Genomic DNA, 13,543 nt, shown 5'->3' on the forward strand with positions numbered 1-13,543 from the left:
TGTATCTCTAACCTAGAGAGAGGCACTGTATGTCTGCAACTCAGTAAACGGACGATACAGCGAGCAGAGAAGAAAACTTCCAAACAAGATTTTTCTAACAAGATCGATCATGTTTCTTCCTCATGAATTGATTATCGAAATCTTACTGAAGTTACCGGTAAAGTCTCTTTTGCGTTTCAAGTCTGTTTGTAAGTTGTGGTTTTCTCTCATCTCTCATGATCCTCACTTTGCTAATTCACATTTTCAACTTAACTCTACAACTCCCAATCGTAGAATTCTATTGATATCATATTCAACTCATGAATCTCTATCCATCGATTTTGAAGCATCTATTGGCGATGACAACGCTTCTGTTTCACTCAATCTTGATTACATGTTTCCAGTGGATTTTACAGATTTTGAAGTTAAAGGGTCATGTAGAGGCTTCATACTTATCTGCGGTTCCTTAAACATCTATCTATGGAATCCAACCACTGGAGTTCATAAACAAATACCTTTATCTCCTTTTGGTTCCAAATATGGTTTCAATTTAGACGATGTTTATTTCTATGGTTTTGGGTACGACCATTCAACCGAAGATTACTTGGTTGTTTTCATGTCTCATCATGATTATTTACAAGATTCTCCATTACACTTGGAGTACTTTTCATTGAAAGCTAATACATGGAAACAAGTTGAGGCTCTTCACTTCCCTTATAGCTCTGTGGTTGAGCCCAAAGGTGGGTGTCTCTATAAGGGAGCTATTCATTGGTTGGCTTATCGTTATGATTTACAAAGTGATGTTATCGTTGCATTTGATTTAGTGGAAAAGAAACTTTCACATATGCATTTGCCACATCCTTTGCAATGTGGTGGTTTGTGGCTATATGGAGATTATCTCAGCGTATATACTAAGAATGATACTGATGATGAAGTTGAAATATGGGTGATGAAAGAATACAAAGTGAACTCCTCTTGGACTCTTGTTCTTACTATTGATCTCAGCGTTTGTCCAAATGTGGCCTTTTCTCCATTGTGCTGTACAAAAAGTGGTGATATAATTGGGGCAAGTGAACGCGATAGATTGGTGAAGTATGATAAAAATGGACAATTTCTCGAGCTACATTCTTATCCTAAATACGATCTTATATGCAAAATGACTATGTATATAGATTCTCTGCTTTTACTCCCTGGTGATGGTGATAACAAGCAAGCTTGAGAAGATGACAGAAACAAGAAGAATGAGGTTACGAAATATTCCCCTTCACTATTTTCTTGATACTTATAATGAACTAGATCATAACTCATAATGTTACAATGGCTATGTATGTATAGTCTTTGCAAGGAAGTGTTTAAGTAGATGAGGTTCTTCTGAATCATATGTTTGAATGGTAACAAATTGACAGTTTTGTTTGTGTGATTCACTGTTACTGTTATTTATGTATGTAGCTGGATTTTATTCTAATATATGTTTTGATTATTGCTTGAAATTGTCTTATAAGATAAATTATTCCAATGAGTTTAGCAGATTGTATACTGTTTGAATTTTTATAGCTATCTACATTCTTGTATTAGACCCTGATGGAAAAAATTATGTGGAGCATCCAAAGAGTTAGTGAGCACAAACTCCAACAGCATGACTTGGCTGAACTGAGTCCTAATAAACTAGTGAAGGCTTCCAAAAGAGCTAATGAAAATGATTTGAGTTCTAATTTATATTGTAGTGGCTGCTAGAAATTGTTTATGCATCCCTGATCGACGATTATGCTTCTACTTCATTCAATCTTAATTTTATGCATCCTCGTTAATGCCACATGAGCTAATAGGTTTATTGAAAATGTTTACAGTTTTGTTTGGTGATTCACTGTTATTCCTTGAAGAGTCTGATGTTAGTAAGAAAAATTACTAGAAGAAGCAATCTATTAAAACTAGAAGAAATGATTATATGAAGACTTTGCGTATATGCTTTATATAAACTTTGACTTGCAGTTTGCACAATAAAAACTAGTCAACCCAGTAGTTTGATGATAGATTGAATGAAGAAATGTAGTATAAAAGGTTCATTCTCTCATTGTTCACCTTATATGGAAAATACATAAGCAAGCATATATTCAGGTTAAAATGGAACACATATGCATGTCTTTTTCTCCACTTAAGAAAGTCTGCAGATATTATATCAGCAAGAAATACTACTGCTAGGTGGATTTCTTTTCAAACTCGTTTAAAATTTTATATTATAGTTTTGTTTCCTTACTGTATAAAAGCATGCATCACAGCCATTGAACCAACAAATACACTGTGTCAATATTTTACATGTCAACAGTATAGTTATTGTAAAATTCCAAATATATTTTGGAAATTCACCAAAATGTTTGCTTATAGAAAGATTGTCATGTTGAAAATCTGTAGTGATGCAATTGGAGAAATTGTTATGGATAAACTATTTCTATTTGTCTTAGTTATTGGGGGAAATTATTTCTACTCATCCTGTGGTATTTTTTTGAGTGTTTAAAACTGCTTATCCATCTTGTTCTAAATATGAAATGAGTGTTTGCATTTGACTTGATAGGGACCTATGCAAGCATTCTAAATATAATGTCTAATTGTTTTGTTTTCCAGTATTTTTACTCGGTCTAAGGTCATGGTAGTCATGGTGGGTCCAAGTAAATTCGGGAATGATTATGTTGTTGTATGTTTGATGACGTTCACAATGAGAAATACTTGCATGGATACGAACTTAAATTCATATTTTTAGGAACAACTAATAAAAAGAGAGAAAATATAAATTTAATTAAATTTCATTTCGTTTTTAATTGGCATCATGGGGGGTGGTTGAGATAAAAGAGAGACAATTTTATTTTTAATTTTTAATTAATAAACAAAATGTGATTGGTTGTGTGTAAATATAGGTGTTATGGTTGTGTCTATGTAAGTATTTTCTGTTGAGAGAAATACTTGCATGGATACGAACTTAAACTCATATTTTTAATTTTTAATTAATAAACAAAATGTGATTGGTTGTGTGTAAATGCAGGGGTTTTGGTTGTGTCTATGTAAATATTTTCCGTTCACAATCATATGAGTTGATGTTAACTAAAGAGGGATCGCATATCCATTAATGGTTTTTTTTGCTAATTTTAACTTACATATAATTCATTTTTAAGTGTAAATACGATATAATTAATTTTAAGAGTTTAATAGATATAAACAATTTCACGTTAACATTTAAGGTTATGTTTGGGAGTTTGGAGGGGAAGGGAGGGGAGGGCTTTGAAAAATAGGAAGAATTGGGTGAAAAGGATAAAAAGATTTTGGGTAGGAGGATTTTGGAGGGTTTGAGTTTATTTATAACACCAAAAACCCCATAAAATGGGGAACTCAAAAATTGTATTGAAGGAGGGTTTTGGAGGGTTTTGAAGGGCTTACATAAATTTTCCAAATATCTTTTAGGTTGTTATATTATTCTGAAAATTAAAAATTTAGTAATGATAATGACTCTTTTATCATTCTAAACAAAATAGTTTTTTCAAAAAATGTCAAATATTTTTCTATATTTTTTTGAAATTTCGTTTTTGGAAGCCTTCCCCTCCCCTCCCCTCCAAACTCCCAAACATAACCTTAAAGAAGTATACTATATTTCACATGGCATTACAAATTCTTACCATCTTTATAAATATGAGGTTATCGGACAAAATGATGTTTTATTTAAATGTCATCGTAAAAATTGTTTCACAAATGAGCATATCTTTTGAATATGCTACTATTCGGTACAATTGAATGGAATGAATGAGTACATATAAATTAACTTTAAATTAAATTTAAATTTAATGTATTTCAATTAAATTCTTATAAATATTTAATAAAATAATAGTGTACTTAAATTTACTTATTTAAAAAATATTAACGTTGATGCTTAATATTTCATTCTTTTCAAAAATTTGTACTTTAAAAAGAAAAGAAAAGAAAAATATTAACCGATGTAACTAACTGCTCCTACAAAATCAAACAACAGAAATAACCCGTCCTCATAATTTCAACAGAGTAATTTCTGAAATCCTTTTCTTCTTTTTTGCATGGCAGTGTCACATTCACACTTCAAAATTTCAATTCAATGGGAAAGAACAAAAAAGTTGAACAAAACAAATTAATAGTAGTTGAATTCAAGGTCTCAATGCATTGCAACGCTTGTGAGAAAACTGTTGCAAAAGCCATCTCTAAGTGTAAAGGTATTTATTTCATGTCTTCTATATGGTAAAAATTATATGAAGTATAGAATAATTGTGCAACCGTGTTTTTTTTTTTTTTTTGTTATTAGGAGTGGAAAAGTTCGTTACTGACATGAACCAACACATGGTGGTGGTAACGGGTCGAATCGATCCGAAAAAAGTATCGAAGAAACTAAAAAAGAAGACAGGAAAAAAAGTGGAGATTCTTTCCAACAAGGACGAGGAATCAAACACTGAATCAGACAGACTGGTTATAATACCACCATTTCCCTTTGAAAATGATTGTTGTATAGAAACACAAGATTTGATGATGTTCAGTGATGAAAACCCAAATGCATGTTCAATAATGTAGAAGATTCTGCACTATTTGTTGTTGATATGTATTTATTCTTTCAATTGAAATATTGTTTTGTTTATTGATTGATGGATTTGGACACCTGTGATGCATGTTATGTCTTTTCCTCTTGAAATGCTTAATTAACGTGTTTAAACTTTCTACCAATCTGAAATGGCGTAATGGATTTCCCACGGCACAAAGTGCGCCACTGAAAAAATACAGAATCAATTCTTTTACGTGATGTCATGAATCATGATACACATAAGTGTTTTTTTTTTATATTATCTCTGCAATAAACTTTAGAGTGAGAGAAAACAGTTTATCAGTGCAATAATCTTCTGCAAAATCATATTTAAACATGCAAACTTTGATTTGGAAATGAATTAGTCTTGCTAATTAAGTCATTTACAGAATAGGTTAGTGATGGAAAAAAGTCTAATTACTAGAACAAGGGGAGAATGCCAAGAGAATAGTGCGAGACGAAATAGGCTTCTTAATTTGACTCTGTCATGATTCATGAACTAACTTCCTATGCAAGTTTTGTGATTAATTATCTGGTTAAATAATTTACATCATTAATTCTTCATGTCACACAAAATGAATTAATTATATAATGCATGTGTATATTGAGGGGAGTGAGATATTTAAACCCTTTAGTAATTTTTCTTATGACATGACCTCTAATGCCTCTCTTGTCTGGCCAAGTATGTTGAACACTGTTGCTGCTATGTGAGAAGGTGTAAGACCAGCCATACACAATTGGTCATTAGGTGATCCGTGGTCGATGTAACGGTCGGGAAGAACCACCGGCCTCCACTGCATAGTTGTAACGCAAATCAAACATGAGTTTCGAATTGGTAACTAGTAATAAGTTGAGACAGAAAAGAAAGAAAAAAACCTGTTTGCTTTATTTCTTACCTTTAATTTTCCATCTAGAAGACCATCAAGTGCCATGAATTGAGCAACATGAGAACCAAATCCTCCAATTGATCCTTCTTCTACTGTGATCAAAACCTCGTGTGATTTTGCCAGGCTGCGAATCAAGGAGCGATCCAATGGCTTGCAGAAACGGGCATCGGCAACGGTTAAGCGCAGGCCATGACGTTCCACTAAGGAAGCCGCGGCTAAACAGCTCTGAACGGCTGTTCCGTATCCCAAGAGGGCTACTCTTTCACCTTCAATTAGTATCCTACCTTTCCCAATCTGTTAAAATGCAACACAGATATCAAGTCATTTGTAATAAGGTTAAATATGTGTTTAGTCGGTATAAAATTATGACTTTTTTGGTCCCTATAAAAGCAAAATAAGAAATAAAAAATTAACAAAATTTATGTAGGAACCAAACTTAAAATTTTTGTGAATTTTATAAAGATTAAAAACATATTTAGCACTGTTATATTATGCCTGAAATTTTACATGAAGATATGTATGCATGAATATGGGGATATAATCCTATCTTTACCTCAAGAGGAATGCCTTTGTACTCATTTGGGAGTTCAACTCCAATGCCATTTCCCCTCGGGTATCGGAAACAACTGGGACGATCGTCAATGGCTGCTGCAGTGGCAACCATGTGGCAAAGCTCTGCTTCATCAGAAGGAGCCATCACCACCATGTTGGGGAGGCATGCCATAAAAGTGACATCGAAAGTACCGCTATGCGTAGGACCGTCTGAACCAACTAATCCAGCCCTGTCCATTGCAAATCTTACTGGCAGTTTCTGTAAATCCACATCATGTACCACCTGTATAGACATGTGATTCATACTTTGAGCACTGATTTCAATTTTCAAAGTTAATGGCACTAATCATGTCCTGAAAACTAAAAGTATAGAACTCGTGCTGCATAAATTTAGTAATTTAGGAGAGAAGTTCTTATTCTACCTGATCATAGGCCCTTTGCAAGAACGACGAGTAAATTGCACAGAAAGGCTTAAGGCCTTCACAAGCTAGACCTGCAGCAAATGTAACGGCGTGTTGTTCTGCTATCCCAACATCAAAGCATCTTGTTGGAAATCGGCGATGGAAGAGATTCATGCCAGTTCCACCTCCCATCGCAGCATGGATTGCGATAATGTCTTTGTCAGCTTTGGCTTCTGCAATCAAAGCCTCTGCAAAGTATGTTGTATAAGACTGCGTGGCAGCCTTGGCTTTGAATTGCTTTCCAGTTGGTGGATCAAACTTGGCAACTCCTACAAAATAAAACCAACTCACATATCTGTGAGGAATATAGCAAGTCAAAGCATATAGGTCACTAAACAAATAGATTTTCAGTTGAGATAATTGAATATGCTTCTCAAGGAAAAATGATGGATAGTAATTGTTCAAAACTCAAATTGAGAGCGTCACATTAAATATCAGAAACCAACGAGTGACCTATTTATTTAGTGAGTTATGAGCAAGAAACTCGAGAAGTAGATAAGGCCCATTACCATGGTATTTGTCATCCGCTTTCTCTGCGTATGGATATCCGCGGCCTTTTTCGGTGACAACATGGATCAATACAGGACCAGTACTATTAGTACTTTTGACTTCTCTGAGAATAGCAACCAAATCATCAATGTTATGACCATCAACAGGACCAATATAGTAGAGTCCAAGCTCTTCAAAAAGTGTTGATCCAGAACCACTGATCATACCACGAGCATACTCGTCAACTTTCGCAGCCAATTCATGCATAGGACCTCCAATTCGTTTTGTTACTCCCTATCAAAATATCATTTTGTCAAGAAAAAGCTTCGAGTATACTTTAGTTGCCACATCTGAGGTACTTCATCAGAGGATATTATTACTCACCTTGGCAACCTCTCTCAATTCTCTAAGAGGTTTGTTTGATTGTAACCGACTAAGGGCACTACTCAAAGCTCCTACAGGTGCTGCAGGTCCATCGAGAGTAGCAGTTGGTAACGAAACTTGTTTGTTGTCGTTCAAAATAACAATCATGTCAGAATCAAGATATCCAGCATTGTTCATAGCTTCATAAGCTTGACCAGCTGTCATAGCACCATCACCAATTACCGCAACTACATCATTCTTTCTTCCCTTCAGATCTCTCCCAACAGCCATTCCTATTTGTTCAAAATTAATTGCCATAATTAAATCCAAATCAAAATATCACATGGTTGCACTAAAAAGGAAAAAACTCATACCATCTTCCAATTCTATTATTCATTCATGTAAATACTATATGTACAAGATCTTAAACTATGAAGCATTGACACAAACACAAATACGAAACACATTATTGACCCTGACACCGTGACACGCAATATAGTCAACCACAAGATCTTAGAGAAGAATCGGTCGGCTTGTGAAAGATCATAAAACTCGGATCGTTAGTACAACCCGTAATATCCTACCAAAGGGAAAAACGATAATTTTGTATATATTTACATGCACAAAGATGAAAATTACAATTCATGTCTAAAAAAATGCCCAAGACGTATTTTTTACAATCTTGCTTCAAAAAGCTCAATCTTGACCACACCGGCGACGAAAATGATCTTTCTCTGATCGTAGCACTCTAAGGCATCCTTGGCATGTAAAATCTTACGATCTCACGATTCAGCGCTTGATCTTGACTAGACTATTGCCACGATGACACTGATAATTATTTGAAAATTGGAAGTAATTGAATATAATCATTTATATAAGTATCTGACATGAATCGGACACTGGACATGCCTTCAAGCACGGAAGTGTCGGTGCCAAATACTTTTTTAGAAGCAGATAGTAGAGAGAGAAGAATTGAATTACCAAGTCCAGCTGAAATAGTAGTTGAACTATGACCAGTACCAAAAGAATCATATTCACTCTCAGATCTTTTAGTAAATCCAGCCAATCCATTAGTCTGTCTAATAGTATGCATCTTATCTCTTCTACCAGTGAGTATCTTATGAGGGTATGACTACAAAACCAAATCACAAAATTTCTTCAAATTAGAACAACTATCAAAGTTCAAATCATCCTCAACAACCACAGATAAAACACCAACCTGGTGACCAACATCCCACAGAATCTTGTCCTGAGGAGTATTAAAGACATAGTGAAGAGCAATAGTGAGTTCAACAACACCTAAACTTGAACCTAAATGACCTCCAGTTCTTGAAACACTGAAAATAACATCAGAACGAAGCTCATCCGCAAGTTGTTTCAGTTCCTGAATCAATCATCAAGGTTATAAAAAAAAAATGAAGAACAATGACATTATTTTAATTTTTAATTACAAAAAAACAGAATAATAAATAAAAGAAGCATATAATGATACCTTGGTTGAGAGATTTTTCATGTGAATTGGATAGTTAATGGTGTCGAGTAATGGAGTTGGAGGTCTTTGTGAATAGTACTCACCCGTTTCTGAAAGTGAAGCATAAACTCTAGTTCCAGCATACTTTTTTTGCACCTGGTTGAGTTTGTTTTGGGAGGGAGAGAGAAAATGAAGAGTCCGTTGAGGTTGAGAGTGAGAAAGTGTTGTTTTAGGATGAGAAGGTGTGATAAAAGGAGGACATGGGAATGTGCAGAGATCCATAGTAAGAGAAGAAGAAGAAGAAGAAAGAAGAAAAGAAGAAGAAGAAAAAAGAATAAATGGAATAGAGAGAGTGTTTGTGTGAGTGTGTTGTAATGTATGGAAGAGGAAGAAGGGAATAAATTAATGAAAATGTAACAACCTTTGTTTTTGTTAGTGATGAATGATGATGGTTTGTTTGGTAGGAATGGGGATAGATTAGATGGGATGAATATAAATTGAAACAATGCTAATAAAACTAATTACTATTCAAGGAATTAAAAGAGGTAACTAAGGATTTACTAATATTTTTGATAAACATTTGACTTGCATTTAGTAACTTACAAAATTATATTCTTTTATGATTTTTTTTAAGAGAAAAATGATGGGAATTGATAGTGTAAATTATTTTTACATTACAATCATGTATTATGCTAAGTCAAACTGTAAATTGTAAAATACTTTTATGATTTTGGATTTTGTCCCTATTTTGTGTGATTCATGAAATTAATCTTTCTATTTTAAATTCAAATAGTTATGATATTTTATTCTAAATTCAAATAGTTTTCGTCTCTCTTATAATTTTTAATATATTTTTAATTAATAAATTAAATGAATAACATTTTAGATAATTAAAAAGTAATTACATATTCAATCAAATGATTTTTATAATATTCAAGTGTTAGTCTTTTTTTATTAATTTTATAATTAAAATTTTAACTATTAAACATGAATAAATCAGATGTCACCTGCTAATCTAGTGTTAATATTTTTTTGTGAAGAGAAAATGGGTGATGCACTGACAGTGTAAAATATTTTTACACTATCAACCAATCACCACCCATGTATCCAATTAAACCATTTTTTTATTTAAAAAAAATTTAATGACTTAACACATTTATGATTTTCTATTGGATGACAGTGTAAAACTATTTTACACTGTCAGTGCACTACCTTTTAACTCTTTTGTGAATGTGAAATGGGAAATTATAATTAATGACTAAGGGAGTAAATATACTATTATATTATGAATATTATTATTATAATTGGTTAAAAAGGAGATGTGGGTGATTGAGAGCGTAGTGGAAAATTGAAATTATGGGATGGGATTCGGACAAGCATTACAATTCTAGAGGTGGCCACTCATCATTCACTACATTGGCCCACGTCACCAGAAATCTCAATTGGATAGATTTTTAGATAAAATTTAAATTTAATTAATAATACCTAATTTTTTCACTTTAAATCTACATTGTGGAGCTAAATCTCTTAAGAGATTATTAGGAAATTTGATTATTACAAAATTTGAGGGATTAATCTTTATAATTAGAGTTTAAATGTAGTGCAGTGACAGTGTAAATTAATTTTACAAATACATTCAATTAAAATTCTTACACTTGCCATGTTATATTAGTTTTTTTAAATTATAATTATGTTTTAATTGGATACATAATTGTGATTGGTTGACAGTGTAAAAATATTTTACACTGTCAGTACATATCCTTTTTTCTCTTATAATTATATGTAGAGGATATTCGATTTATATCAAATTTATATTGTGTAATACGATAGAAAAAAATTGGAAAGAGATATTAATAAGTTCTGATTTTAAATTTTTTAATTTATTTTATAAATATTTTTAAAAATTGAAGAATAAAATAAAATAAAAGTTGTTTGTTAAGTTTACTTTTTTAAAATGATTTTATGGATAAAAAAATTGTAATGAACTAGAATAATTTTATTGGACTAAAATTTGATAATCTATGATAAAATAGTCTGAATTAAGTAATATTGGACATGTGTCCTAACTATAAAAGGTCGCCTAAAGTGCATAATAGATCATTTGACTTGGTTGGGATAGGGTCACCCCAGCTAAAATTTTATATTTTGTTTCTTTTATCACATGTGGTTTACGAGGTGTGCAAGAAAAAACTATAGCCTCCACCATATGAGGAAGAATTATTCTTCCTTTACTTTTATGTTTCTAATCATAGAATTGGAAAACCTATTTTCTAGCTTTCTAGTTTAACCCTAATGAGTCCTTTGTAAATGCCTCAATCCCAAAATTTAAAAGGCATCAACTAATTCCATAAAGAAAATATAAAATATATCGCAATCCCTCCGTGGATATATTATTTTTCATAACTATTGTACTTCAACTAGTAATTGTAACAACTTCTTTAATAAATACATTTATGTATTGGTCAAAAAATACATGTGTGTGTGGTATCCCTACAAGGGTAGAGGTACTCAGAGACCTTAGTAGGTTTATAATAGTTAGGATAGTTAGGGCTTGCCCTCGACGGTGAGAGATCCTTTATGGTGATGTTTATGGTGTTTACGATGGTAAAAGAGACCAGCTAACGTGAGTTGAGAGGCTTTGTATTATTTGGTATTATGTATCAGTTATGATCTATCTCTTCTTCGTTGAGGGAGAGGTATATATATAGACTCTTTGGGCTTGCAATTTTGTAAATCCTAAGAGGTGGTAACTACCCCCCCCCCCCTTTGATTAGGGAAGGTTGTTGACTACATATATTCCATAAAGTCGTGGTACAAGGGCGATCCCCACACAACGCAAAGGTAACTCCCATGTGACATCTCACAGGACGAGAACCCTTGTGTCGCCCTTATTTGGGACTCTTACAAATATAATACTACACAGTTCTTCAAGCATGAGTGCTTGTAAAGGGAAAAGTGTTTAAGACTTCTTTCAGGTTCCGCCCCACTGTCTAGGGTGGGCCTTTTAATGAGAGACATGCTCAATATTTTGGGGCATGACCTTTTAAACAGGAGTTTTATCTCTCAACTTGGGGGTGAGTCCCTCAGCTGAAGGTGGCCTTTTTAATGGGAGGCGAGTCCCTCAGTTGAAGGCGAACATTTTAACATGGGGTGAGTTCCTCAACTGGAGGCGTCCTTCTTAACAAGAGGAGAGTCTCTTAGCTTGGGGCGAGTCCTTCAGTTGAAGGCGACCTTTTTAATGGAGGGCAGATCCTTTTTATATTGGTAATCCCCTAATTAGGGGTGAGTCACCTCCCCTATCATATGCCTCCTGACTAACCAAGATGTTAGCTAGGGATGTCAATCAATTATTCAGACAGTCGTACTTACTTCAATTTAATGCAAGCAATGATGGCTTATTTTTTTTAGACAATAAATACTAGTGCCATGTACCAAAAGTGTGTTGAGGGAGAGCCTAAAAAGTTCCTTGTGGTCTTAGCTCCTTTATAAAAGCTTCTCCCTTAACTTTCTTACTCTATTTTGTTACCACAATCTCTGCAAGCTCTTTTGAACCTCTTAGCTTCTCTACAAACCCCTAATTCCTTATTCACAACCCTCTCAGGTGTGGATTTATTTGTTTCCCTTCCTTCTATAGTAGTCGTGAGTAGGAGTTGTAAGGAAATGTTCGAAATATGGTTTAGGTTGGCGTAGAGCTGCAGGATTTGAGGATTAGAATCATCCATTTGACGAATCTAACAATGGTAGTGATTTCTTTTTATTCTTTCGTTTTAACAAGAACAAAAAGATAATGGTTACCTTTTATGTCGTTCCTAAGGACGCCAAGAACATTGGACCTTACTATACTTCTGATGAACTGGTCCTCTTTTTCCAAACAAAAGTTGAGGGTTTATTCCTCAAAAGATGAAGGGATGGTTATCTTGGAGGCTTGTTCACCATCGGAAAGGGTGACCACGCCTATCTCTTCTGATATTCCCTCCCAATATTTCTACTTCTAAATACTCTTTCTCAAGGATATGGGGGCTCTCCTCCCTTTTTCCCGTTTTGTATGGAGGTCCTAAAGGTTTTCAATTTTGTGTCATCTCAGTTATTCCTTAAAAGTTGGGTTTTTATTAGGGCTTTTGAAATGGTTTGTGAGGGTCTGAGAATTTCTCACACTGTAGGAGTTTTTCTCATTTTATGCTACCAAACTTGCAAAAGGCAGTTGTGTGTCTTTAGGCAGTCTACCGGGAAGGCCTCCCTCTACGCCTCACTCCAACTACTATAAAAATTGGAGAGAAAGGTTCACCCACATGAGGGGGCGAAACGATTCTCTTATAGTGTTAAGGGCTAATGGTGCTCTCTTCTTTCCCTTAGCTTGGACGGATGAGCCTGTGGCGTTTACGGGATATGATAATAAATATCTTACCCTTGGAGAGGCGAAAATAATCTACCTCTCGAGGAAGTTAGAGGTCATGGATTTGCGCATGGTAGTTTCATTGTGGCTGAAAGGCTGTGATTATATCACTGATTACCTAGGTAAGTTTTTAGATAACCGTGTTCTTTTATGGGTGTATCAAAATAACACATGTGATGTGACGCATGTGCATTGTTTTGCATATCAAATGGCGAGGATTTCTACAAAGAAACGGAGGAAAATATGGGAGAAGTCCAAGCTTCTCGTGGGGAGACTGATAGTCCCTAGAGTCATTCAGAGGGCTTTGTCATCAAAGGGGGGAAAAGGAAAGCTAAGGAATAAGCTTCTTATTTGCCCAATGTG

General features: G+C 34.1%; 3 protein-coding genes across 4 annotated transcripts; 2 read left to right on the forward strand and 1 right to left on the reverse strand.

Annotated features, from left to right (window-relative positions):
• On the forward strand, positions 1-1,282 carry LOC131603290 (F-box/kelch-repeat protein At3g06240-like). 2 transcript variants are annotated; one of them, XM_058875595.1, is made up of 2 exons: positions 1-188; positions 384-1,282. In XM_058875595.1, exons 1-2 carry the CDS (start codon positions 110-112, stop codon positions 1,196-1,198), a joined length of 894 nt encoding a protein of 297 aa, XP_058731578.1. In that variant the 5' UTR covers positions 1-109; the 3' UTR covers positions 1,199-1,282. The 2 variants fall into 2 exon arrangements, with proteins under 2 accessions (XP_058731578.1, XP_058731586.1); XM_058875603.1 differs by having other exon boundaries at positions 396-1,282.
• A 2,693-nt stretch (positions 1,283-3,975) lies between these two features.
• On the forward strand, positions 3,976-4,625 carry LOC131631898 (heavy metal-associated isoprenylated plant protein 19). Its single transcript, XM_058902663.1, has 2 exons — positions 3,976-4,205; positions 4,295-4,625. The coding sequence occupies exons 1-2, from the start codon at positions 4,091-4,093 to the stop codon at positions 4,555-4,557; spliced, it is 378 nt and encodes a 125-aa protein (XP_058758646.1). The 5' UTR covers positions 3,976-4,090; the 3' UTR covers positions 4,558-4,625.
• Positions 4,626-5,055: 430 nt separating this feature from the next.
• On the reverse strand, positions 5,056-9,251 carry LOC131631891 (probable 1-deoxy-D-xylulose-5-phosphate synthase, chloroplastic). The gene is made up of 9 exons (XM_058902656.1): positions 8,809-9,251; positions 8,536-8,700; positions 8,298-8,448; positions 7,338-7,609; positions 6,974-7,247; positions 6,426-6,733; positions 6,005-6,286; positions 5,461-5,745; positions 5,056-5,358 (listed from the first exon to the last, which is right to left on the reverse strand). Exons 1-9 carry the CDS (start codon positions 9,067-9,069, stop codon positions 5,209-5,211), a joined length of 2,148 nt encoding a protein of 715 aa, XP_058758639.1. The 5' UTR covers positions 9,070-9,251; the 3' UTR covers positions 5,056-5,208.
• Between the last annotated feature and the right edge of the window lie 4,292 nt (positions 9,252-13,543).

This window comes from Vicia villosa, linkage group LG1 (assembly GCF_029867415.1).
Source record: "Vicia villosa cultivar HV-30 ecotype Madison, WI linkage group LG1, Vvil1.0, whole genome shotgun sequence".
In the NCBI taxonomy this organism is placed as follows: domain Eukaryota; kingdom Viridiplantae; phylum Streptophyta; class Magnoliopsida; order Fabales; family Fabaceae; genus Vicia; species Vicia villosa.